This window comes from Anabas testudineus, chromosome 9 (genome assembly GCF_900324465.2).
Source record: "Anabas testudineus chromosome 9, fAnaTes1.2, whole genome shotgun sequence".
In the NCBI taxonomy this organism is placed as follows: Eukaryota; Metazoa; Chordata; class Actinopteri; order Anabantiformes; family Anabantidae; genus Anabas; species Anabas testudineus.
This window is the reverse complement of record NC_046618.1, coordinates 12948251-12975794: the sequence shown is the minus strand read 5'-3', so window position 1 is coordinate 12975794 and position 27544 is coordinate 12948251. Positions and strand designations below refer to the sequence as shown.

The window sequence follows — 27544 nt, the reverse complement described above, 5'->3', positions numbered from 1 at the left end:
AACATGCAAGTAATGTATGGAAAAAAACTCATTCAACACAAAACTACTTTATTCAAAGAACATTTTAAATATGCGATTACCTCTCTCTAGTCCATCTCGAGCCATGGCTATCTTGAAGACAATATGTATTCCAACACACTGTTTTGTTTTTCCCCAATCAGGATAAATGAAACTAAAGCATTCTGAATAATGCTACATTGACTTCAGATGCCTTTTGCTTTGTCAGTGATTCCCAAATTTGCCCCCCGTGCCCTGCCTGTTTTCCACCTATCCCTGCCCCACTCAATGTTGATTACCTGCATCAGGTGTCTCTTCAAGCTTCTAACTAATCAGCAGTGGTTATTGTAGAGATAGCTGGAAAATAAGCAAGACAGGGGGGCCTGAAGACCACTGTGCTATATGAATGTAAACAGTGTTCACTTGAACCACATTATATTCACTTTATGTTGAAACAGTCACATGTGTGTATATATATATATGATTTGTTAAAAAAAAAAAGAAAGAAAGAAAGCTACCACATTATCCAAAACAAATATATAATTATAACCAGCACCAGCCAGTCAAACTGATGCTTTCTTTTTCAAAGATGTACAGATTAATAAACACTGAGACAAACTCAGCATCTGGCTATTTACATTATAGCGTTCCAATATGTGAGATGTATGTCTATAAATAAATTACAGATTCAGAGCAACATCCATGCAAGCTTCGGGGGCTAGCGATGAACTGGTAGTCCTATACGATCCAATGAGTGGCAGTTACAGTAAGGTTTGGCACTAGATAGAATCCATTCCACGTGAGAATGAGGAAGAGAAGCCAAGGCCCATTCCCCTCTGGGTGTGCGTCTGAGAGCGAGCCATCTCATACTGAACATCAAGGTTCCTAAACATCTCCTCCTGCTTTTGAAGAGTCTTCAAGCCATCATCATTAAGTGGTTTAGAAACTTCGGCCTCATCGTCTCCCTGTAGAGACAGCGTAAGTTTAAGTCACAGTTTAGGTCTGTGAAGTAATAGGCTGAGAGCTCAAAGTTATGGTTAATTACGGCAACAAATACTTACTTTAATACCCATTAGTTTGCGGAATTTAACATTTTGGTCCTTGTTTCCAAAGTTTAGCTTCTCCCACAGCTCTGCTGTCTGTGACTTGTCCTTAAAAATGTGATAAGCAGTAAGTAATGATAAATATATACACGTATTGTACATATTTATCAGTAATGTACATATTTGTTAGTGTATAAATAAGATAACAACAAAATTAAATCTTACCCCTTCCTTCTTTCCTTGCCACAGCTTTTTTCTCTTTTTCTCCTGTTCTGCGAACTTCATGGGATTTACTGCAGAAGGGTTATAATAGCTGGGCACAGCAATACCAGTCTCTGCCAGTGTTTTTGCTTGAAGGGCTGCCATCTGTGCTGCCATAGCAATCTGAGGCGTAACCTGCGTCCCAGAGGCCAGGAGGGCAGCCACATTGAGGGCAGGGTTTGAAGCGGCTGCTGCAGCTGCAGCGGCTGCTGCAATAGGGACAGTCACTGGAAAAAAACACCGAGATAAACTTGAGTAAATTAATCTTGACTAAATGATCAGGGTTTTAAACGTGGCACAATAGCCATATCTGACCTGCAGCTATCTCCTGCTGTTGCTGCTGTTGTTTATCAAACATTTCCTTCTCTTTCTGTTCTTGTAGTTTCTTGGCTCGCTCAAGCCTACAAAGAATAATAGTGAAGATCTTTTTACTTAGCAGGTTGAAAAAAGTAGTCACACACACACACACACACACACACACACACACACACACAATGGTACACAATGCAGTGTATTTAAAAGTGAAAAATAAAATCTAAATAAATCACGGCTTAAAACACTACAATACAAAGAGTTGTTGAATTGTTGGGGAGGACTTTGAGAATGTAAAATGTAATTTTTGGTTTGTAAATAAAAGTCTATTAAAAAAAAAAAGGTCTGTAGCCACAGGTACCCAGATGCAGTAAGAACATCTAATATTGCCCTGGAAAGATGTTGCTTTACCTTCTGGCGAGAGCCTCTTGTGCATCCATAGCTGTGTTTCTGCCTCTGAAGACGGGTGGATTAGCAGACCTGCTTCTACTTCTTCTGCGCACTTTTTCATTCCTTTTCTTTCGCTCCCTTGTGGTGGAACATCCAAAATAATTCTGTGAGCATCCTGGGGAAAAGTTCACTTAATTGCCACAAGAAATTCTCTTATTTCAATGTATCTCACCTGCTCTTACTACGACTTCTGCTATGGTGACGGTGTTTGGTCCTTGAACCTGAGCGAGACCGAGCCTTCTTCTTCCTGTCCCGGCTGTGTGATCGCGATCGCCGTTTCTCCCTGCTCCTGCTGTGATGCCGCCTGAAAGTAACAAAGTCAATATCAACATCAATATGAATCAGCAAAATTATTGTTATTTACCAAAGTGCAACCATTATGTTATACTTGTGAAATGTTACGAATAGATGATAAGTTGTATAAGACATGGTCTAACCTAAGCGTCACAGTCAACTCCAAAATGAAAATAGAAACTATACCCCTTAACAACAACTTTTCTTCTGTCATTAAACAATCAAGCAGACACACCTCTCCCGTGAGTGTGACCTGGACAAGCTTCTGCCCTTGGAGGACCTTCTGTGTTTGCGTCGGGACCGCTCCTCTCCATTCTCTGCTGAAAGTCCCTCTTGCTCTTGCTGCTCGTCTGTTTTTTTGTGCGACTTTGATGGCTTCTCAGAGTCTCTCTTTCGTGCCTGTTTTAAGAAGAAGTTGTCTCTTTCAGGAAAATAGTGCAACAAAAAGAGTTAGTACAATGGCTTAGAGCAGAGAGTATGTAATAAAATATGACAAGTTGAAAAAACCTTGTCATTTTAAATCCACTTACATGATATTTACAGAACGCCATTCTTAGAACATGACTGCATATGTGTGGGCATTTCGAATTTGACTGCAGATTATAGCGTAATTATAGGAATGAAAGAAACTAAAAATATATTGGGAACTTCTCACATTGTTTGTCTGAGTGCATGCAAACCTTATCACCACATTCTGAGGAAAAACGTTAGGTTGGTTTGTCAGTTCAGCAAACATCAACAATTGATTGTTCCTTAAATAGGCTGAACTTGAACCCACTGAAAGATAGAAGTAGGGATGGGCATCCAACTTCCTTTTAACAGCATCTGAATTGTGTCTTCCAAATCATACAACACACAATCTTAAATTGATATGAAAAATCCTTCTTAATTAAATGTGCACATTTCTAGTTTTCATTTGCTTATTCTCTAACTTGTGTCAAAAAATCCTAGTGCAGCGATGCACTGTGTTAATCTCGTGTGGATACAGTTTGGCCAGTAGTTGTTATTTTTCATACAGACAAATAAGTTTGCCAGGCCAAACAGCATAATTACACAAGCTATGAAATTACATAATTACAAATAAAATTCAATTTGGATTAACTGAAACATTATGCCCATCCCTAGCTGCAAGAGATGAAAGAGTTAATTCCAATGTTTCTACTAATGGTGAGAGACAAATAGGAGTTTGAATGGCAGATAGTTACCTGTCCCAGTAGTAGACATATTATTTTGCTATGTCAGCAGGGTCTTCTGTTCAGTCTCTTCGTGCATTAGCACGCTGAGTATGATTTATTGTAGAAATGTTATCATGTGATCTACACACAGGATTTAACAAAAAATAAAGGAAAAAGTCTACTCTTCACCATTTAATATGGTTACAGTTAATGACACTTATCCAAGGATGAAAACTTCCTTTGAGACATGTCAGCACAAAGAGGGTATAAAAGGACCCTTTCAATGTGAGTAAGCCCATCTGTATTTATTGTTCTTAACTTTTGTTAATGTTTTGTAACGTACTAAACCTAAGAAAATCATACTCACCTCAGCCTATAACTAGGACTACAATTTAAGACCTTCAAAATCAAATCAAATGTGTTTTTAAATCATAGAAAATAATTTATCATTTACCTCTTTACTCCTGCTGCGACTCCGTCTATATTTTCTGTCACCTGGAAACAATTAAATACACATACAAATACACATTACAAAAATTGCCTTTTCAGCAAACTTGTGAACAAAAAACAGGTTGGGAAGAGCACATTTGACAAAAGTACAGCTTTAGCAAAGCTATTCTATAATATTTTATGGCAGTAGTTGACAAATTTTTTTTAGTAGTGTCAGCTGCAAATTGAAAACTCTCTTGTTCACACATTAAATATTGTCTAAAAGACAATGATACTGCAGACTTGCCCAGTGGCAGTCGTTTTACATTATACCGTAACTTTATGAGGTAGAAACATATTAGTTTCTTTCAACTAATACAACTCTGATGATGATACAATAGCAGCGTATAACAAAGAAAAGATTACTATGCTGTGCCCCTACTGATCATTTCAAGATTGTATGTGTACTTTAACTGAATACTAACGTTTTCTGTCCCTGGAGCGTGACCTTGATCGTGAATGGTGGTGTTTGGAGGTTCTAGGTGATCTGGATGACTCCATGTTGTGTTTTTTCTTGTGATGAACTGGGGAGGCTGTTCTGGTCAAGTCGACAGAGTCTGTGTCACTTGCCTGAAATAAAGATTTGAGAAAAGGCAACAGAAGCCAACTAATGAACTGAGGTATACTCAATGCTCAATCGATGATGTCCCTGCTGTACTTACTTCCAAATACAGTCTACAACTTTTCTTCTGAACACTAGTTCACTGCCCATTAGAAAACCTTAAAATATATAGATAGATAGACAGTAAATTTATATCTCTCTATCTATCTATCTATCAGGTTTTTAAGTATTTAACACATTCAATTGCATACTGTTTAAGACCCACTTGACAGCAAAGTGAAGTTTGCATTGTGCATTTTACATTTAGTCATTTTGCAGATGCTTTTATCCAAAGCGACTTACAAGTGAGGTACAAGGTACAAAGGCAGGCAGAGTAAGTGTAACCAGGTCTTGCCTAAGGACCCCTACTGGAGGTAGGCCACAGTCGGGATTCAAATGGTCTTCATTTCATTGTTTTCTTTCCTTCTGTACAGGCAGAGCACTTTTCAATGGACTCTACATTTTGTCATTTACATTTGTTTAGTCAACCGAGGTCAATCTGATGGTAAAATCGAGCATTTCTGGTATAATTTGGTTAAGCATCCAGTTATGATTCATGCAATAAAATTAACATTACAGAAAGATGCAGGCTAACGTTATGTGATTCGAGTTGTGCTATCAATAGTACAACGTTATATATACATATATATATATCAAATTACCATAATTATAAAGCTTTGATTGATGCTGTGGCCACTTACGCTAACTAGAAATTTGAAGCCATTCATTATATTTTAAGTGTCATACTCTTGAGACTGTGAGCTGTGTACATCCCGATTAGCCATTTAGCAAGATGCTACCTAGATGAGCGAAATTCCTGGTTCGTTATTCAAACGTCCACCAGTGCTAAGCTAACTAGCGCTAACCGCCATTTTTTAGAAAAGAATCAATTCTGAATAAAACTGTATACATATAGTAACCTTATTGAGATGTTGGAGCATAGTGTCTTTGTTATGGCAACATAACAGTACTTACCGACATATTTGAGAAACGTACTGGGTATACGTATTGCAGCTATTTTATTGACTGTGAAAACGAACACGGATAGCTAGGTAGATGCTAGCAGTCGTTGTCTGCTAAGTTGACCTGGGTTGCCAGGTTTTGACTCTTCAAAGCCCTAGATTCAGCGAGACAGACTTGATGAAACCACATAGAATAAACCAGACAGGAAAAGGCAAATACGTAAAAAGAACATAAACGTCTGTAAAATAAGTCGTTATTTAATGTAACCGATTCTATGTTCTAAAACTATATAATTACTTATGAATAAAAGCAACTGCTTCTTAAAGGTTCATCCACCTCCCTCGTAGAACATCATGCAAGCAGAACAAAATGTATTCGACCTGGCAACAAGACAAGGCTCTTCAGACGTCCCATGCAATGCCCCGCCCCTCTGTGAGAAAATGTAAATCTTTCACCCTGAATTTAGGCTGTCAGACCACACAAATGCTCAGGCTGTGTAAAGTCAAAACAACTCACGCCGATTACATGGGTCCGATTTAAATAACAGGACGATGACAATAAACAAGAAGATGCTATTTGGATTTCCTTCTGCTCGTCGTTACGAAAGAGGCAGCACTTGTATTTGGCATGAGAAGGAAGTCGTGTCTGTAAGGCAAAAATCAGGGAGCGACCACCTAAACACACACATCTGCAGCAACCCGCCAAATTGCAAAGCTAACTGTTGAGTCTGTGTTGTTGTATGGTTGTTTCAATAGAGTGGTGAGTTTCTATCTAGTGCATCTACCTACATTTCAGTCTGTCACTGCTCATATCTATGAACATTTCATCTTAATATGTTCGTTTTGTAACTTACTGCTTGGCTGAAAAACTAAAATTAGCGTTAGCGTGACGAAAACATGAACACGAAGGCGCAACTTAGTTAGCTAATGTATCACATTTTGAATAAGCTAAACAGTCCCCATTAAAATGTCTTCATCAAAACAAATGATGTATTTCTTATGACTTGTAGCTTCATGAAATGGCGATGTGGAGCGACGTTGAACTTCTTGCCAACGAGGATACAAACACTGTCCGCCTCGGCAGTGTGTCAAGAGAGGAAAATGGCAGCGGCCTGTATCAGCTGGACACACTGGTCAAAATCACCAATGCCAATGAGGTAATGTCACAAACATATTCATGAAGGTCTGTCCCTTAATCAGTTTACTACACCCTCACCTCCACGGGCGTAGCGAAGAATTAACCCCTAAAGAGTTACTGCTCCTTCTTTGAATGTGCTACAAGCCTTAGTGGTGGATCCTTAAAGTAGGCTACAGAGAATCACTGCACTGGTGTTATTGCTGATAAGTAATTGTATGGAAATGCTGTTTTTCTTTTGCAGGTGAAGACAGATCCCCGTCTCTCCTCTTTCAGTGGTTCAAACTGGAGCATCGTTGTTGCTGATAAGACAGTTATCCTGTTCGACCAGAACTATCAGAGCATCCTGCTGCTTCTTAACTTTGGTATACATCTCCATTTGATGTTCCCACCTTTATCATGACTCTATGTACTGTCTGTCTGTGTGTCTTCTGAGATGGGCTGCGTGCCTGTATTCGGATCAAATTAGGTATTTTAGATTTATGTGTATGCCAGATTTAATTTCCAGCAAGGCTCATCTATCACAGTAACTACTGCACATTAACACCAAGATTTTTTTTCTCCAGAAACTGATGTGGATGCCATTGATGTATGTCTAGAAGGAAAGTTTTTGGTCGTCTGTGAGAGAAATGGAAACCTTCATTTGATCTATGTTCCACACAAGACAATCCTTCTGACTAGGGTATGAGTGATTTTTAATATCTTATAGGCCGGCTACTGTAGTATTACTTTAGATATGACCACTGTGTGTCTGACCTTATGTAATACCCCATATAATCGATACTTGAGGGATAAATTTCAGCTGTAATAATCCTTAAAACTTTGTGTCTTTTTTTCTGAGGTTAGTTGCAGCATGTTTTAAGTAATTTGTTTAAATACATTATTAACATGATGCGTTTTTTGGGTGGTTTGGGTAGGCTTTGGTAGAGAGACCGTCCACTGGAGATAAGAAAACATATCGCTATCTCTTCATAGAAGAGGACAAGGCATCCACAGGTGAAAGAAGTATTTGTTTATGAATGAACATGTACTGCAAACACACATACCTAGTGTTATATATTGTGTATTATCTAGTTGTTATGTCTAATTATATACATACGTTTTTTTTCCTGTACATAGGGATGTACCATGTGTTCCTTCTCATACAGGATGGATTTTTCCACATTACAAACCTTGCTTTGGCAAAGATTGAGACAGGTATCAGATTGTCATGTAAAGTATATTTTAAATTTAGTTGCATCCACTCGTTTGACCAAATTAAACACTAAACACATCCTTTTACTATCCTAGCCATTGAAAGAAATGATGGTATTGGGGCTTTGAAAGAGGTAATTTAAAAATCTTCTTTCAATGTAATAACAAGTTTATTTTTTTGAACAACTGAAACATGATCACTCTTATTCTTAATTCAGCTCCAGTCTCTCATCAAGATAGACTTCTGTTCCACCAAGGATTACCATGATGAGGGGTGCAGTACAGCAGTGATGTTCAATCTGGGCCATGAAATGCACTTAATGATTGGGGTCAGTGTCTGTGACACAAATATGAAACATGTGGATACGCATATTTAAATAACAAAACTTTTTTAACTCTATCTATGAACTGTTATAATTCATATACCCAAACAAGTCTGACTGTAGGGGAGCCACACGCAGTTCATGTAAAACAATCTGAGATGACAACTTCAGGTTGAAAAATATAGCTTTATAGCTTGAAATGTATTCTGTAAATAAAACCTGTCTATGAAATGCGGTCATGCCTTATACAAAGCAATGAAACCAGATGCATCTCTTGATTTAATTGATCACAGGGGGATAAAGAAAATGTTGTGACTCACTGGATGTTGGACCCTCATCAGGCTAAGATGCGCCTTGCTAACTCTGTCAACAGTAGCTTAATTCCAGGTAAGCTTGTGAAGAACAGTATACACATTGGTAATCTGCCTTTTAAAGCCTTTTTTAAAATTGTTGATTACGCTTTCATAATCAAGTGACAAACAAGTGATGAATTCATGGGCTCAGGTTTTTGTTTTGTGTGCTTAAGTATAAGAAAAATGCAATAAACTATGAGGTCTTGAGTAAAAGAGGGAAAAAATAAATGGGAACAATTGTGATACAAATGTAAAGTACGTTTAAATTACATTGTGTTAGAGTGGTAACATATATTTACCTTATTTGTTTATTCCAAAGGTGTGAGGAAGATGGTTGTAATGGAAAATCTTCTGTATATTCTTGACACTGAGGTGAGTTCCTCTTTGGGATTACTTTTATTATATATATAAATTATATAAAAATACAAGTATTTGAAGTTTACATGTGGCTTTCTGTGTTTTCATTGGTCTCAGGATGTCTTGAGTCTTTGGGACCTGCATTTCCTTGTCATGATTCACTGTTGGCCTGATCTTGCCATTCACGACTTTGAACTCACCACAGAATGTAGCTCTGCCTCCATGGTGGCGTAAGCATCGTAGTTATGCTTTAAGATATTACAGATGTAAATATACAGAGGAATGTGCCTCCTTGAATGATGAAAGCATAAATGATTCTGTGTTTTTCAGTCAAGACAGGAGCAGCATGAAGATGATTACACTGACAAAACAAGACAACAGTCAGGTAGCAGAAACTCCTGAAGAAACTGTAATAGACAAATACCTCAAGTCCTATTCTGAACACATAATTATTTTCCCAGATCAGCTCACTACAAATACGCTTTCTGCCTTCCATGACTGTTTGCTACTCTCTGGATGTCTCCTCAGTCTCCTGTCTTGTCCAGACAAGAATAAACATGGTAAAATCACCACATATTACATTGGTAAATAGAAATTTACATGAATTATTTCCAGATGTTATTATTCTATTATATATAAATCTGTTGTTTTGCCTTTTGATTTCAGGACTCTATTTACTTAGTTGAGGGCATTTGTGAGAACCCAGAAAGGTACGATGTGTTTTGTATGGGTACTGTGGTACTAAGCTACTTTGTAAAATACAAGTGATAATTATCGTTTCTTTTTCATCAAGTAGTCGAGGAGAGCCTATATCCTCTGTTGTTGTCAGATGCTTCACAGAGGCTTTGCCAGAGAACAGGTAAATCATTTTAATTTTGTATATGTCTACATGAATTGCAGTTCTTGCAACAGTAGCCTGTATGATATCAGTATGCAGTGAGTTACTTGGATTTTCTGTCTTCCCAGACTTAGCAGACTTCTTCACAAACACATGTTTGAAGAGGCTGAGAAGTTTGCCATCACATTTGAGCTCGATATAGAGGTGTGTTTGTGTCTTGTAAGGATAAGTGAAATTCATAACTCTGTTTTGTCCTATAATGACTATTTTCTTCAATAAAATCCTATGCACAACTAACTAAGTCTGTTTTGTTTAGCTTGTTTATAAAGTGAAGCTCGACTTTGTGCTTGAGCAGCTGGCTTCTGCATCGGTGGGTGGTTATGGACAGGATGTTTGGTGTGAACTTGTGGGTGAGGCAAAGACCAACCTGATGAAGATCACAGTGAGTGTACTGTGTGTGTATAAATAGGGTGTTTAGTAAAGTTTACTGATTCACAAATTGTTAAATTGTCACTCTGTGAGTTCATTAAATCGAAATGATCAGGATGTATCAACTGTTTACTAGAGGTTAACTATTTGTGTTTGCTAGGATGAGCAGTACGTGGTGGAATACTGTCTAAAGGCTCCCTGGCCGACATTTGAGACGGCAGAGAAGATGCTAAACCATGCAGCCACCCGTTACTCCTCATTGCAGATCCAAGAGGCCTTGGCCAGGCTGGCAACATTCTGCAGCCTTCATGGCCTTGAAAATTTCAAGTAAATTCAAAGTCTTAGTAGAAAATTCTGAATATGTTTGTGTTTTTGTTGTTTGTCTGTTATTTACATAGATTTGTGCTTTCACTGTGTTTCACTATGATTCAAAGTGGCATTGCCTGGATTGAGTTTCTGAACTGCACTGACAATTTGGGAGACATCCTAACCCATTTAAGAGAAGGAGACATGAAAGGTGCACAACTCCTTTGGCTCAGATATGAGGTAAATCATTCAGGTCACCTTCATGAATTCATTTCTGTTGATCATTCTAGATTATCAAGCATTTTCTAGACAATTTAAGGAAGAATGTTAGGTACCTGATGTCAGTGACAAAATGAAGCAAAGATATGATAATTGACATAGTGTTGGAGTCAACATTGTTTGGTTTACTGCTGGTGTTTCAACAGGGACAGATTGCAGCAGAGTTTGATGAGAGCAAGCTCCAGGCTGTCCTGAACGCCATCCCAGAGGATGTGTCATCTCGAGACCTTTGTCCTTGGTTTAGGACGGTTTTTGTTCCTTTTGTGAGGAGGGTACTCCCAACAGAACAGGTAGGATACATTCTCTCAAACATTAAATACTGTCATCTTCACAATATGGTGTGAGTTTTGAAGAGTAAAGTAGTAATAGTGTTGTCATTTTTATGTGCTCTAAGAAACACTTGGCGAGATGGCTGGAGCAGAGGGCACGAAATCTTGAGCTAACAGAAAAGGTAAAGAAAAGTGGGGAAACGTGTGGTCCATCACTTGTTTATATATACTGTACATCACACTCATATATCTCTGATTAGTCTTTTTAGGTTGATTTATTTTTTTAGTTGTGTAAAAGATAAAACATTTCAGTTGGTCATTATAGTTGAAGCAGTGATATGAATGTTACATGTTTCCAGGTTGCTTGGCCCCAGAATGGGTTGGACTTAGCAGTGTTAGGGCTGCCCTCATTATGGTCATGGATGAAATCTGTAAGTTGGCAACATTTCTGCTATGAATGAGTGTGACTTACTCTAGTTGGTATTTATTTGTATTTTTAAAAAACTTATTTTTGAAGGACGATAAATTTGGTGCAGAAGAGGTTGAAAACCTCAAGTCCCTGGTCTCCAACCTCCGACAGCTGCTGGACCTCCATCGTAAATACAACTGCAGGCTTTCACTTTCAGTCTTTGAGAAGGTTTGTCTGTTATCCATTTTATTATTAATGTACTCTAATTACACTTAAGCTTCAAATCTTCACAAATCTTCAGTCAGCTACAGTTAACTTATTTTAGCTAAACTTACAAAGAGTTGCTAAATTATTACCAACTTTCATAATTCTACAGAAATTTACTGTAAGTAATGCTATTCTATGCCTCTAGATGCCACTGGATGACTATAGAGATCAAGCTGTGTTATGATAATTGTGATGTTTACTTTTACTATTTAAAAAAACAGCTTAAGAAAGTCATATTGTTGCATGTTTAATTGACTCAGTGGGGTTATCATTTATTTGTGAATGGGATTTGTTCCAGGTACATTTGAATGTGTCTTACATTGTTGTTCCTATTTTAATCTTTATTTCTTTTTTGTTAATTTGAAAGGGAAGTGTACGAAGTGTTGCCTTCTTCATGCTGGACAAGGTGCCAGCTCCAGAGCTGATAGCCGCCACAGTGGACAACAGTATCTTACCATACGCTGAAGAGCATGGTATTCCTTTTAATGAGCTGCTCCTGCAGTACATCAAGGTAAAATTCATTTGCCAGCAAACCCACTGATGAGACATTTTCAACGTGCCTGCTGATGGCTTTGTGTCTCTTTCAATCTGACTTTTACTAGGATTTGCTGGAACGTTGCAGTTCTCAGACCACAACACTTTTCACAGAATGGGAAGCTAAATCAGTGGCTGTACTTGGCTGCATGACCGATACAGATGTAAGACGGAACGCACTAAAAAACTGTTCATTGTGCTCATGCATAAAACATTTTATTCAAGAGTAGTCAACAAGAGAGTGACAAAAGTTTTTACTTGCAGTTTTGAGATCTTGTATTATCATGTTTCCTGCCAGATGATGGTGGATGCGGTGCTGGAGATTATGCAAAAAGCCGTAGTACCTTGGAGCAATGTGGTGGAAAAATTGGTTCAACAGTACCTAGAGATGAATGGACCAAAGTACGTCAATATTTTTTCCCTCTTGAAATGGTTACCATGAACCAACTTAAGAAGAATAAATTAGATCGTCTTCAATCTGCTTCATTCTCCAGACAAGAACTTTTAAAGGAAAGCTATTGTCTCATGGAGATAAGGAAACTACTCCGGGGATATGGGATCCGCAACTTCAACCTCTCGAACTGCACCCAAATTATGGTATGTTCAGTAGTCTAGGTATGTAACACATGTCTTCTGTAGTGCCTGCTATAAAATCTCTTAATATCATATTCTCTTCTCCAGACACTGATTAGATACATTCTGAAGCAAGATCTGCCAATGTCTCTAGATGACTCCCTGACATTAGCTGAGGCGTACAAACTTCCAACCATGCATATTCATTACATGTATCTGATCCAGCTTATTAGCCAAGGCAAGGTATGCTGATCTATCTGTAATATTAAATCAAGATATTATTTTCATTTAGCATTATTTATGCATTCTTGGCATGTTGTTAGGAAGTTTCTTGTGCCGCTTTCAGACTGAGGAATGCATGATTGTGCTGAAGAAGCTGTCATCAGCCGAGGCAGAATGTGTGGTCGAGCGCCTCACATCTTGGGCTAGACTGCAGCTGGAGGACAAAGTTCACATATCTGATGAGGTGAGGAGAGTGAAGATGTTGGCATGTGTTTAAAATCATTTGGATCCAGATACAGTCCCTGTAAAGTAATCAAAAATGGAGATGTTTAACATCAAAAGATGAGTATGAGACAAAAGTTCAGTTTTAGCTTAGGTTCTACTTGTGAAGTCTGCATTAGTTGTTAAAAATGATTCATCATGACAACCAGAGAGCTGTATCTGGCATCGACGGCTTATGAAAGGAATATTTTTAGAACTGTGAAACAAAGGCAGTGACCTCATCAACGTCCACAGAGCGAGGGTGAAAGTGCAACAACACACAAAAAAAGCAACAACTGAAGGAGGCTGCAGTAGGAAATAGAGAAAGCAACAATTTTCAGATGTCAGTGAGTCACAGGTTTGATGCAGTTATTGCCAACAAGGGATGTAAAACAAAAAAGTAATTTAAGCTCAAAGTTATCTTTTCCAACACACAACAAGTTGCACTTCTCACACAAAAGGTGTTATGTTCTACTGTGTGTCACATCTAGCTGTACTGAAAGTATCTAATCTAATAAAAGCTGAAATTGTCTTTTGAACAAATTGATTGGCCTTGGCATTCTAACACGATTCAAGATTCAAAAAACACATTAAGATATTACCATATCTGCATTCAAGGCTCAATTCTGTGAATGCTATTTCAGGAGTACTGGCTAATACAGCTTTAGAAAACTCATTCTTGAGTATTTCAAGGCAGCATCACTGCTGCTACTTATAGATGTGATGTATCATTGTGTGTTTACATGGTGCAAAGATGCTGATGGGAGATTGTCTGCCTCAATGTCAGAACCTAAAAAGCGTGTGCTGTTTTTTTTTGTGCTGAACTTTCTCCTGGCTTGTTTTTGACAGCACAAGAAGCACCAGATGGTCATAGCTCAGGTGATGGCAGAGGCTCTAAAATACCTGCACATAACTCAAAAACGTAAGTATTCACTTACTGACCCTAGGTTTACTTCCCTTTCTATATGCAGTCAAAAAAGATTTCTATGTCTTCTACAGATGATGCTCTTAAAAGCATGGAGTGTGAGAACAACCTCATCATGTTCAAGGCGATCGCCCACTTACAGGTGAGTATCAGTAGAATACAGAGAAAAAGAGCAGGGCAGCCTGTAGGGGCTGCAGGGTTTTACTCTATGGCCCAGACTAAATAAGGATTTTTGACTGTTTCTTCAGGAGGACTTTGATGTTTTCTTCACACCCTCCAACTATGAGGATCCAAACATCAGAAAACAAATCCAAGAGCATCACATCATGGCCTATGAAAACACCCGTGGCCGCCGTTCATCTAAGGGAAAGGCTGTGATGACTCCTGTTGTGGCTAATGATCCAGATGGCAAGACCAAGACTATCTCCACAGAAGCTGGGTTACGCCGTCTAGGAAGGCAGCTGCAACGCACCGAACAGGAGCTCTGGTCTGACCTGGCCCTCCGAGCTGTGGGAGTGGGGAAGGTGGACAAGGCTCTAAAGATCCTCAGGTTTGCATGTGTGGATGCTAAACTCTGCATATGAATTTGGAGACGGGATACTGATATATAATGTTAGATTTTTCTGTTCTTATTGTTTTAAGTAGTTAAAGTGCAGCAAGGCTTTTTATTCTCTTTCATGTCCTTAGTGAGCTGTATGAACACCACTATAATCCAAGCACAGGGAAGGTTTTGTTCACTGCAGCTAAGACATTGTGCCAGATGCTCGAGGCAGATGTGCCCATGGTGCTTCCTGATGACATGGACCTACCAGCAGTTATTCATGATCTGGCCTGCCAGGCCATCACTGTGTGCCATTCAGGTAAAGAACATATATAAACATTATTATACATATGTATATAGTATCTATAATCCTTTGATGCTGATTTGCTGATATAATGAATACATGTTTGGTGTGATAACTTGTCTGAAAAGCCCAATACATAAAATATAACTACAAATCACACAGGTAACACATATTGCACAAATGGCACAGGTGTAGAAGCAATAATAATTTCCAGGATATTTGAAATAGTTTTTATGTTACTGTTCTCTGTTGCTTTAGATCATTTGTAAATTGTACGTTCACTAAAGTAATAATAACTGTTGCAGATCTGCTCCTGGACTGTCTGGAGCTTTGCAAGTGCACACGGATAGCTATGGATGTCTATCATCAGTGTCAGTTATCAGACAATTATGGCTTCATAGCCAAGGTGAGTATCTTCTTATTGTTTACTTAATTTAACTTACCAACTGAAAATCTACCAAATAAAATGTGATAAAGATTGGTAAGATTAATTCATAAATTAATGAATTACTTTTTGTACTTTTTTCACATATTTGAGTGGATTAAATTTACTTTGTATTTTAATTGTGCCATGTCACAGGATTTAAGTTTGGAGGCAGAAAAAGATCCGTATTCTCAGTGGAGTTTCCAGGATGTTTTTAATGAAGATTGCATCGTTCTGGACCCAGTTTCTGTGCTTCCTGTTCAGTATGAAATTACCAACTGCATGCTGCCTATTTCTCAGGGTAGGAAGATCCATTCAATCATCTTTGGTGATCTTTAGAGCTAGCAGGTTTCACCAGCATCCAGTGCTAATTTGAATCCATTCTTACAGATACCAAACTCTATCCACTGGACTGTTCCTGTCTGTCCCACTGCTCATTTGAAGATGGTGAGTATTTACATAAATATTTCCACTTATTTCTTCTGATAGTTTTAATTTTGAGAATGTGTCTTGTGTCTTGGCTACTCCAAATGCAGGTTCAAATTACCTGCGACCCCTCCTCGGTCCCCTGGCCAACATGTTACAGATGTTACAGGAGTGTAGTCAGCTGGAGCTGGCCCTCAGAGTGCTGGTCAACTCATACGGCAGCTGCTTGCAGCATGTCACCTCTAATGTTATGGACATGAAGCTAAGTGTACAGGTACAACTTTAGCATATCCAGTGGTGCTATCAGTGCTTTTGTTATGTGCATTTCTGGTATTGTAGCATTTAAATATTTTGCGATTGTGATGTTTCTCTCTCAGCTTTATGATGCCCAAGAGCTTCAGATGTACAACAAATGTATGAACGAGCTCCGAAAGACAACTGCATCTTCTCTGAACGCTGTCGCTGTAGCTCTCTTAAATAAGGTGAGTCCATTGTTCTGAAAGCTTTGACAGATTTACTATATTCGAGGATTTATTTCTAATAACTCTCTCTGTTTCCTATGTGCAGGTGTTTAATTGGCGGGTGGTGGATTGTGACTTGGCTATTGGACTCTGTACGCTCCTCTCCAAAGCAGAAGTCTTCAAAATACTGTGGAAGGTTATTGACAACACCTGGCAAAACTATGACAAAATCTTGGTAAGAAATATGATCATTGTTCTTTACTTTGTTTATTTATTGAGTTTAAGGAAAGTGAACCTGGCAAGCAGGAGTGATAAGTAATTAAATACATTTACTCAAATACTCTTATGTAGTAGTAGTTTGTGAGTTACTTGTATTTTACATTTTACTGGAATATTTCTATTTTATGTTCATCTCTGAAATATTGGACTTTTTATTCCATCATGTATATTTGCAAAGTTACTTTGCAAATGTCACTTGTCAATATAAAATATAACTGACTAATAAATGATGATGTTGCATAGTATTGTGGACTGACAAAACATGAAATGAGTCATATCAGTCTCACCTTTACTAGCCGTTGTTTTTCTTTCACAACACGTCTCTATATTAATGGAGATCTATGGTACCTTTTTTTTTTTTTTTTACCTTGAAACTGAAAGTTTGTTTAATGAATCTGGACTAGACTGGAACATTAACTCTAACTATTTAAGCATCAAGTTTAAAAGTGTACACTACATTCACAGTTTTCTTAGTGGTGTGCATTTACTTTTGTTCAGTTTCTAAATTTACTTTGTGATCATCATATCCTTAAAAATTATATAAATACAATTAAAGTGTATATACCATCTTTAGTGGTTGTTGCATAAATGATCAAAAACATACATGGGTAAACATTGAGGGAAACACAACTCAACCCAAGGTGTGATGTGATTATTTCAGGCTGTGGCCAAGATTGGCGCCAATCTCTGCTGCTTGTATGATGAGCCTGAGGAACAAGAGAAGTTTCTGTCTGTCATCATTGATGCTGAATGGGGCATCAAACTTGGGAAATTAGAGGTAACCAAGGCTATTCTGATCAGAATCCATTTGTAATGAACAGAAAGTTTGTGTGTTACTATGCTTTGCCGTTCTGAAGTGTGTGAGTCAGTAGGTGTTTAACACGACTTGATATTTAATATGTGTACCCTTGTTCTTCTGCAGATATCTATCCAGCCAGTGTTCCGTCAGCAGCCTGAAATGAAGAGCAGTCTTATCCCTGTTCTGGTGAAGAACAAGAAGATCACCCCTGAAATTATCCTCCAGTACTGCAGGTTAGCTGCTCACTCTACGGTATCAAATTTGGAAATCTGTTTCACTGGAATGTCTTGTAGGTCTAGTAGGTATTTCTGCCTGTGCTAAGCTAAAAGTTGCTCTGTTTGTCTGCAGCACTTTTGGTTTAGACCGTGATGGTGTGATCAACCAGTACATCACCACCTTACTGCTCCTCCAAGAGGACGAGGATGGTGCGTGTGATCCAGGACCAGGACAGGAAGACGGGCAGCCTCTGTGTCATGCTGATGCACTGGAGCGAGTCCTGCAGATTATCCCGATGTTGCACAGCACGAGCGAACTGACTGATAGTCTCTGTGCTGCCATTTTCAAGGTTTGAGCATTGGGGCAAATTACAAGAGGGAGATAAAGAGTCGCTTTTACCCAGTGGCTGATACAAGAAAATTAATAACAAATGTATTTACCTAATGTTATTTTTATTATTATATGCATTATTCACATATAATTAATGACAGCAAGTAGTTACAGTTAAATCATTCACTTGAATTTTAACCTAAATCACTGATATTAAATATATACATTGGTATAACATTACAATATCAAACAGACCTAGACAAGTGTGATCCACATCACTGAAATTCTCAAGGTTTCGAATTATTTTTATTAAGTTTTTCTTGAAGTTGGTTCTTGACCTAACTTGTGACCTAACTTACAGCTTAGCCCTTATAACTACGAGAGAATTGAAGTAGTGCTGAAGATCATACAGGCCGCAGACGAGAATGTGACCAGCTTTTCTATTAGTCAGGTACAAACAGTAACATTTCACTTGATATTAAGGGGTTTATTGTTTTCAGGATGTATTCTACAAACTTCCTGTGTCTTTTAATTTGCAGGCAATGGGCCTTCTTCAGCATCTGAAATCCTACAAGCGAATCTTTCCTCCATCAGATGTGGAGAATACGTATCTTCTGGAAAACAGCCTGCTGCCAAACCCACTGTCCAATGACAGACTGCCCTTTCACCTGCTCATGCAGAGCAAGCATTACTGGAAAATTATCTGTGAGTTACCCAGTATAGTTCAGAGTCAGATTAATTATTGCTGAACCTAACTGTAGCTGATTTTGTAAACTAAATATAGTAAACAAAAATTATATAATTACTGTAGAATACTGCAGAAATTAATTTCTTTTTTTGTTCAGCTCCCGAACTCAGCGAAGAGACTTTCCCTACACTTCTTCTAATCAGCAAGCTGTTGAAGGTAACGTGTAGTCATCTAAAAACCAGCTCTACTCAGTAGGATTAAAAGAATTTGATCTCAAATTTGACTTGACAGGATATTCAAACCTTCCTTTCTGATTCCAGGTGAGTCTTGACAAGTTATACATGTCAGCAGCCAACCACGTGTTTGAGAAGAAGCTGAAGCCTCTGCTCTTAGAACAGAGGAAAAAGGGTCAGGGTCATGGCTACAACAAGGAAACTTTCACAGTGGCCAAGACCATGATGAAGTACATCCACTGCATCCAGAGCCCAGAGTGGGCGGCTGCCACAGCCCACAAGATCACCCAAGAGCTTCCATCAGGTCAGACCAGCAGATTAACCACTTATACTACACTGCTTGGTATGTTTGTATATGTGCACTGAATTGTATCCTGCTCCCTACAGGCCACGAGAAGACTCAGTCCCTTAGGTTCTGTTTGGCCCTTGCGGATGCATGGCTGAAAGATCCAAACCTTGAGGTCAGTGTTTGTGGTTTTCAGCTGCAAAAATATACAGTATCAACTACTCTAATCTGATGAATCTATAAAGAACGTTTTTGATATATTAGTTGGTTTTAATCTACTCCTCTGATCACGAGTAGGAGGCAGCACGGGCCAGAGGGGAGACCTTTCTGTCCAAGCTGAAGCTACAGTTTCAGCGCTCAGCTACGGAGAACACACTGATAGCGAGTCAGCTGAACAGCCCAGAGCATTTGAAACTGACTGGATTACCAGCCAGACTCATAGTTGCTCTGTATGAGCACAGCAGTGTGGAGCAGCGCTACAGAGACTCGGGAGGTCAGACTTATCCAGGTAAGCACTCTTTCAGCTATACATTTTTATCTTTCTACTTACTAAACTGTGATGCAGTTGTTTGTTATGCTGCTGTCTTTTTAATTGAATCATTTGTCTCTGTCTCAGACATACATGCTGTGGTTAAGGAAATAGCCACAATCAACAATGTGGATCTTCTGAAGATCCGTAACATGATGTTGGAAAAATGGATCTGCAAAACAGGCCCAGCTGTTGTCAAGGTTAGTCAGTCTCAGTTTCTGTTCATTTTGTTGTAATCTGCTGATTTTGAAAAACACAAATCTTTGTCCATTGTGAAGAATTTTGACAAAACATGTTGTTTCTTAAAGGATATTGGTAATTATGACTGTGTCAGCAACATTGAGGAGGATCCAGACTTAATGAGGTAAGTACTTTTAAATTGCATTTTATGTGTGAGCACATTTTAGATTCTTCTAGTTTCTAGATAATCACAAATCACTAAAATTTACTATTATACTTCCGCAATTAAATGTAATGTAGAGTGAACACGACGTTCAAATAGTTTTTGTATAAAAGTATTAAATGGCAAATAAATTAAATTTTCCTGTCTCTTATAGAAATGTAGCCTCATGTTACTCAACATTAGGTTGATAGTTTCTGTCTGTCAGTGATTGAGTAGCGTTGTAACACCAAATTGTTTCTGGTCTCAGGGTTGTGTACATGCTCCAGCCTTGCCCCGTGGATGATGCTGTCCGTCTTCTAAACCCTATCCTATCTGCTGAAACCTGGGTGAGTATGAAATTCCAGTGAGTCAGTATTGGACTTTCCTTAGAAAGTGGCTAATGTCTTTATTTTTATTTCCTTCTTTAGCCTCTCAGCACTGCTGGGCCTCGTCTGACATTCTGCCATCGGACTCGAGCGCTGCTTTGTCTCGTTCGCCTCGCTGATGCAGCCGCTCTGGAGGCTCGCCTACAGATCCCCAGGACCAAGATCCAGTGAGAGCCACTGAAAATAATAATGCAGTAATAACTTGGACTGAAGTTAAGTAAAGGAACATTTATAACACATCAATGGTTCTTTTACTTATATTTTTATGCAGATATTACCTGAAGTGCTACGTCTTTGTCTCTCAACTGGAGGCATTAAACATCCCCTACACTGTACAGTCTTTTGTCAATAGTCCCAAGGAGGGTTTGGTTAAGGGGTTGTGGAAGAACCACAGTCATGAGCCACAGGTATGTGCTACTTGAAAATAATTAAAACTACTTGAGTCAGTTGGCTCAGTAGGTTAGAAATGTTACATACAGGAGACAAATTGAAACGCCTTTTTTTGTTTTGTGTGTTTGTCTCAGGCAGTGCGATTAGTGGCAGACCTGTGCTTGGAGTACCAGGTGTATGACCCCCAACTGTGGAACAGTCTACTTCAGAAGCTGCTAGGCTTTAACTTGGTGAGGCGACATGCATCAGAAACTTTGTCATGTTCAGTTCGTTTTGATACTAATAAGAAAACATGATCTTACTCACACATTACGTCTTTTTTTTAGTACAACATGAACTATCACAACTTCACAAGCCTGACTGTAGCACCACAGTCACAGTGTTGGGTTTCATTTCACCAACTGTTGTACTTTCAACCTAACCATTACTTATTCATGACCTCTTCATGTTTGTGTCTCTGTCACATTTTGTCATTTTGTGTTATTTTGTATCAGCCAGTAATATGTTAAAACTCACAAACCACTTTAGACAGCTCATTTATAACACTGACTAACAATAATTGATACTTGCAAAGGCAACAAAGTAAATTTTCATATTGGTAAGAAATAAATAACACTTTTACAAAGAAACAAGATACATCAAAACTGCCATCAACAATCATGTCATTTGACTGTGTTGGAAAATAGTAGGAGCATGTCTATATCGTGACGATCAAAAACATGATGGCATCGTGATAAAGCTTAGCGGCAGCGTGATAAATGCTTAGTTAATCATTATTACAAATCATGGAATTTAGCTACATTTAATTTAACACAATTTAATCTATATTTTGCAAATAGATCATCATTTCTTTCTCCACTAATGTGATTACAATATGTGGAAAATTTACTTTGGTGGCTTTGAATGATAATTTAAATGATGGATCATAAATACTATGACTGAGTTAGCTTAAATAGGCAAGAAGACATCAACTTAATTGATACATAAAATATAAAATAACATGTTTACTGTACATAACTAAAAAGATTAAAATCCAAAGTATATTTACCTATTTTTTTGTTTGTTTGTAAATAGACAGAAAAACTAGCTTTATTAAAAATGTGACATCAAATGTTTGAATACAAAGTGTGAAAGAATCATGACATATGAAGTTGATGATAAAATAATGCTGAGTAAATGATGGTTACTTTTTGCAATACAACAGAATACTAATATAGTTAGTTACACCACTGTAACTATGACCTAAACATGATTAATTACTCAGCATGTCATGGTGATTCACATAACATTCGTTGGAGCATTAATAAGTGTATTGTTATTGCATTACCACACACACGAGATGCTGTTAATTCTTATAAAGTTCATGTACTACATGTATTAATTCATGATAATTCATGTACCCCTGCTATTCTCGACATCTGTAAATATGTTAAATGAAGACAGCTGTGCCATGTGTTGCAAAATCAAACTTATATCCTGCTCCTTCAGATCACCCACCTCCAGAAGGTGCTAGATGCAGCAGTGGCTGTTCCTGCTCTGTGGGAGGTTAGTTCATTTATTTTGAGAATTGAGAAATGTAAATGTAGTTGTCATGTCCTCTGTTTAGTTATGTAAACCATATAAGGCCTTTACTGTTGCTAAGACACAGCAAAACATTACCACTGCAACCTGCACCACAGCCTGTGCAAAATTGCCATGTTGTGTATGATCATTGTGGTTTTGTGACCAAAATCAGGCCAGGGAGTTAAATGGAGTTCAATAAAATACTTGTTGTGGTCGTTTCCACCGTTTCGGTTTAATTTAAAGGTAAAATGAAACTTCAGTGAATACTATAAATGTCTTTATAGTTGGTAGAAACTAAAGCCAATGTGTTGTGTATTTATATTTTGGGTTTATGACTGGAGTCAAACCAGAGATGTTGCATTTAAAATTAAAATGCTTCTTTACCACCTGACAACTTAACATCCTGGAGCAGATGTTGGAAGACTTGCAATCAATACTGCTAAAATGTGACGCAGTAGATTTAGTGTCGGTATGGAGAGGCTTAAGGCTGTTTTTCCTCTTTAGTGATTTTATTTTCTCCTTAGATTTCCAGTTTCTCCAGAACCTGGAGGAGTATGATACTGGCCCCTTTTGTTTCAGGTAATAGTTTCATAATGGTGAAATTCACTTATTTTAACAAACAACAAGCATGTATGTGTCTTGATTCAGACTTAAGTTGTATTCATTTACATTTAGCCTTGTGTTTGTTTGTTTAATTTTGTGTACAAGCACATACCGAATCAATATTGGCTACAGGTGTTAACTAGTCATTCAGTTTAAGAAATTTTGTGTTTTTATGAGACTTTTTAAACTTTAATAAAAAAACAAATTATTTGTCCACTATGCCCTTTAAACACTATCTGTTTTCTTCATGACAGCTTCTGTTCCTTTGAGTCCCGATCAACAGGAAACACTTTACAAGACCTTTGTTCTCCTTCTAAAGTACGTTTTACTCATATTCAGCAATTGACAACTACTTTTATGTATGTATAGTACATGTAGTGTATGTTGGATTCATGTTTTTTTCTTTGACTTTATTATTTTTCTAAAACAGTAAAAAAAAAATTAAATTAAATCAGTCTGGTGGTGTAAATATTGTATAGGTGAAAAAATGGTCTCAGATAAAATCTCAGTCAGCTGATGTACTGAGTCATGAGCAGAGGAATAAAATGTGGTTACTTTAGAGTTCCTCTACAATATTGTCAGGTTTTCTCCTCGTGTTTATTTCAACAGTCCTACCACTCTTTCTCCTTCAGGTGCCCGTTCCTATTAAATCTGGACCTGATGGGGATTGCCAATCGCTTTGCACAGTTCAATTTGCCTGCCTTTGCCCTGGGAACCCTCCTTCTTATCCCTTGTCCCCTTAAAAAAGCTCAGCAGATCCAGGTGAGTACATCTATGTGAATACAACATGTGAGAACAGCGTTGCTGTGGTTACTCGAGGTAATCGTTCAATGCCGTCTGTATCAATAGCTTAAAGCAACACATTGTTTCTTTATGTAAACTACAGATTTTTAAAAAATCATGGCTGAGTCGTTCATCATATTTTAATTTACTTCATGGATTACTTATACCACTCATTAAAGGTAGTACTCTGTGAGCCACAGTGGCTGAGGTGGTGTTTCTTTATGGCCCAGTCTGAATATGTGTTTCAGAAAAGACTGGGCTTATTCAACCTCTACTTTATGTACTCTGTGTGCACTGTGTACTTTGTTCTGTAATTATGCCTTTTTTACTTTTTTAAAATAAATGAGTAAATAATCAATCATTTAGATTGAGTAATGCCCTAATTAGAAGCTGATTGTCATGATGTCACAATGTTTTCTGTTTGCAGGGCTTTCTGTCCGTGTGTAACCCAGTCGCCATTCTTGAACAAGTGGAAGAGCTTATGAACACTGGGGAACTGGCTGGAATTCCCTCACAGGTCAGATGTTAATTTAGGTTAATTTTGGTGCTTACACAAGAACCAACATTTGAGCTGCTTTTTACACCATTATAAAATGCTGTTTCAGCCTCTTGTGAAATTTTTATTTTGACTATATCTTTACCTGTCCAAATATTTCAGCAATTTTAAATATTTGATCAGCAGAACTGCAACAGCAAGCACAAGTTTTCATTAATGTGATTAAGAGTTTACACAGTTTAAAACTATATTCTGCTGGTGTTGTAACAGTTGCTATAACTAGAGATTTGTTGCCAATTATAAACGGTCTATGAATGATGGTTCTGGGATTTCCAGTGTCCTGTTTGTTAAACAGGAAATTATCTTAGATGGAGATGATGGTGTGAAGATATTAAAAGCGTGCAGTCAAGATTGTTTATCAGATATAGAAATCCAAACATGCTTCATGCAGACATAAACACTTGTAGTATTGCAAAAAAACATTAAACATACACCAAAAATGTGCAGTGCTTTGTCTGCATTGCAACCTTTATTTGTTTTGTAATGAATAAATATGTGACAAAATGTCATTATCTTTTTTAACCCTGCAGGTCACCGAGACAGTTTTAACTTTCATCAGTCAAAACGGGCAGCACCACAAACTGTTAAAAACCAAACACTTTAAGCATCTGAAGCAGCTCATAGTGGCAAATGGAAAACCAAACCAGGTTAAAGACTTGGTGGACTACTTGATCAGCCAGAACTGGTAAGTTAAGTTTTTTATTTAGTTTGTTTGTTTGTCCCCCCCCCCACACACACACACATTTTTCATAAACTAATAAACGTTGTCATTATCATTAAAAAACTACTGATTATTGATTTTAAAAAAAAGATTGAAACTGTGTTTTTGAGTTGAATTTAAAGTCAGTTGTTTGAATCAATGGGATGAAACAGGTGTGAGTCTAGGAGGCCCTGTCTTCATATACCGGACCTGCTGCTGGCCTTTTGCCCTTTTACAGTCTACATAACATTTGCTAAAGACTCATGTGATTCACTGTATACTGTGTGAAAGTTTGATTTTTAAGGTCAGTTTAATCTATATTATATATCTAGAAGGGGTCCTTAGGCAAGACCTCCCTACACTTACCCTGCCTTTGCCTTGTACCCTGTAGCTCACTTGGAAGTCGCTTTGGATAAAAGTGACTAAATGTAAATGATATCACTGTTTGGTCTTTTGCCCAAACTAATATATTAAAACGGATTGAATTCATTTCGCAGCTTGGAAGTTTTAGGAACTGACGAACTATATTTTTTATAAAAAATATGAATTCTGTTTTTCATTTTTATATGGATTTTCTAAACTTAGTATGACATGTAATTGTAAAAGCATCAACACTTTGAAGAATCCTAACAGAAATTAGGATTTATACAAAGAGAATGAAGCTATATCAGTATATTACAGTTATTTAGTGGAAAACATAAAGTAACATATGGGAAGTGTGGAACAGAAAAATGACTTCACTTTTCTATGAAAAAGCTCTTCCTGTTGGGATCCTGTTTGATTGTTTTATATAGTTTTTTCTGTGATCAGATTGGTCAGTATCTCGGCTGCTGATATGGTTTAATCTGATTTTCTTACGTAAACCTGCTCCAGAGCAGCAACATACTGTAGGTCACCATGCTTTGTGCTACCAGCTAGACAACACATTAATCTGACTGTATGTTACAGGCTGCTTAGTATTTGCGCTTGACCTTTACCGCTGTATAATTTGTTGTGTTTTAACCTGCTCTACAGTCAAGATGATGCAGACTCTCTCGCTCGTGAGTACATGAAACACAAAGAGCATCAAAGAGGAAAAACGCTGACAAACGGCTCATCTTCACCAAGCTGCCTAAAGGTGACTGATGCTGAGTTTTAGTGATCATCCCACTTTGTGTTTGATGAAATCAAAATATAAATGAATGCTATAAACATTTTTGTATTTATTTATTACTACGGATTGTGTAACCTTTGGGTTATCACTTCTCTGGCTTTATTTGAATTTTACTTTAATTTGTTTTCAGGAGTTTCTCCACACGTAAAATGGAGCTTCGGGTTGAACTGACACTATTCAGCTGTATTTATATAATCTGAATTGGTCTGTGTTGCTATATTTGCACTTCTTTCTATGGTTTGTGTAACATTTGAATAAAAGCTTTTCATCATTTAACACTGCGTAAAGGAAGTCCTGTAAAACAGGATCAAAAATGTTATTTTACAACTATCTTATTTAAAATTACAGACAATTGTTTATTATAATTATAATAAAGTGCTGTTAAATCAACTGTATGATAATTTGGGAAGATGTAGTTTGAATTTAGTGCTCGACTGTCGAGTATTACTTATTACTACTTGTCCATCCCATTTAAATTAGGCTAAATAGCTAAATGTATCAGACTTTTTTGTTCGCACTGCTTGTTTTATGTAGCAAACATGTTTCTTAATTCAAGTTTCCTGTTTCTGTTTTGTAAATATCTTACAGTTACTGCTGTTTTCTTTTGATAACCGATTATTATAGCAACATATTACAGATCTTACAGTTTGAGTTTTGAGTATATTTAGTAGCTAGGGGTCCTTTTTTGAAATCAGTCTCACCTTGAATGGACAAATTCCCTTTATTCAGTGCACACACAATAATCTTAGGAAGCAGCCTCTGAGAAAACTGATTTCAACATGGATTACGTAGAAGGGGGTTATGAGGACACACACACAGAAAATAGATAATGGAGGTGATGTGGTTGTGGGCAAACCCACATTGTATACTGACAAGATGTAGATGACCTTTTGAAATTCACTGAAAATGACAGTCACCTATTTTTATCTTCTGCATTGTGTTATTATTTTTTGTGTATAATTGGGTTCATATTAGAGAATTTGAAAAGTGACCACTGGTTGTAAAATGAGTAGTATTTTTAGTAAGTATTTCTTTATTACATTGTTTTGAATAGTACAGCATTACAGTAAGCATATATAAAAGCCAGATGACAACTTTTGACAGAAGAAATAATATTACATGTTAATGCATAATTAATATTAGCTCACTTCAGTATAACATAAATTCTATCAGAGCTGTTTATTAAAGGCCATAGCTAATAAAAAAGCAATATAACATTTATATAATGTAATATATAACATCTACAAGTTAGCT

At 37.5% G+C, this 27544-nt stretch overlaps 2 protein-coding genes across 3 annotated transcripts; one reads left to right on the top strand and one right to left on the bottom strand.

Moving 5' to 3' along the window:
- Window positions 1–31: 31 nt before the first annotated feature.
- On the bottom strand, window positions 32–5747 carry rsrc2 (arginine/serine-rich coiled-coil 2). The gene is made up of 10 exons (XM_026343629.1): window positions 5598–5747; window positions 4447–4591; window positions 3987–4027; window positions 2593–2756; window positions 2236–2367; window positions 2025–2141; window positions 1617–1702; window positions 1266–1528; window positions 1059–1148; window positions 32–962 (listed from the first exon to the last, which is right to left on the bottom strand). The coding sequence occupies exons 1-10, from the start codon at window positions 5601–5603 to the stop codon at window positions 777–779; spliced, it is 1230 nt and encodes a 409-aa protein (XP_026199414.1). The 5' UTR covers window positions 5604–5747; the 3' UTR covers window positions 32–776.
- Window positions 5748–6285: 538 nt separating this feature from the next.
- kntc1 (kinetochore associated 1) lies at window positions 6286–27484 on the top strand. Of its 2 annotated transcripts, none has more exons than XM_026343946.1 (61): window positions 6286–6344; window positions 6595–6741; window positions 6964–7084; window positions 7286–7401; window positions 7637–7715; window positions 7839–7916; window positions 8010–8047; window positions 8132–8242; window positions 8530–8623; window positions 8909–8961; window positions 9064–9176; window positions 9277–9331; window positions 9408–9506; window positions 9613–9656; window positions 9743–9805; window positions 9913–9988; window positions 10101–10226; window positions 10374–10540; window positions 10648–10759; window positions 10945–11088; window positions 11193–11249; window positions 11427–11498; window positions 11585–11704; window positions 12111–12254; window positions 12346–12441; window positions 12576–12679; window positions 12772–12874; window positions 12959–13093; window positions 13197–13316; window positions 14183–14255; window positions 14333–14400; window positions 14507–14808; window positions 14946–15118; window positions 15409–15509; window positions 15684–15828; window positions 15918–15974; window positions 16064–16227; window positions 16331–16435; window positions 16521–16649; window positions 17355–17471; window positions 17616–17725; window positions 17841–18057; window positions 18400–18489; window positions 18578–18743; window positions 18884–18942; window positions 19047–19263; window positions 19347–19420; window positions 19543–19753; window positions 19862–19974; window positions 20083–20138; window positions 20425–20503; window positions 20585–20709; window positions 20814–20949; window positions 21067–21162; window positions 22421–22477; window positions 23020–23074; window positions 23353–23416; window positions 23731–23860; window positions 24309–24398; window positions 24968–25122; window positions 26152–27484. In XM_026343946.1, exons 2-61 carry the CDS (start codon window positions 6604–6606, stop codon window positions 26273–26275), a joined length of 6636 nt encoding a protein of 2211 aa, XP_026199731.1. In that variant the 5' UTR covers window positions 6286–6344; window positions 6595–6603; the 3' UTR covers window positions 26276–27484. The 2 variants fall into 2 exon arrangements, with proteins under 2 accessions (XP_026199731.1, XP_026199732.1); XM_026343947.1 differs by lacking the exon at window positions 6286–6344 and having other exon boundaries at window positions 6604–6741; window positions 26152–26254; window positions 26421–27484.
- The last annotated feature ends 60 nt before the right edge of the window (window positions 27485–27544 follow it).

What these genes read in the sequence shown, in the direction of transcription:
- rsrc2 (XM_026343629.1), bottom strand. An exon ending in CAAGAGGCTCTCGCCAGAAG is followed by an intron (nt 1,703 to 2,024) that starts GTAAAGCAACAT and finishes TATTCTTTGTAG; the next exon opens with GCTTGAGCGAGCCAAGAAAC. An exon ending in ACAGCAGGAGATAGCTGCAG is followed by an intron (nt 1,529 to 1,616) that starts GTCAGATATGGC and finishes GTTTTTTTCCAG; the next exon opens with TGACTGTCCCTATTGCAGCA.
- kntc1 (XM_026343946.1), top strand. Translation starts at nt 6,604, where the DNA reads ATGGCGATGTGGAGCGACGTTGAACTTCTTGCCAACGAGGATACAAAC. An exon ending in TCCTATCTGCTGAAACCTGG is followed by an intron (nt 20,504 to 20,584) that starts GTGAGTATGAAA and finishes TTCCTTCTTTAG; the next exon opens with CCTCTCAGCACTGCTGGGCC. An exon ending in TACTTGATCAGCCAGAACTG is followed by an intron (nt 25,123 to 26,151) that starts GTAAGTTAAGTT and finishes CCTGCTCTACAG; the next exon opens with TCAAGATGATGCAGACTCTC.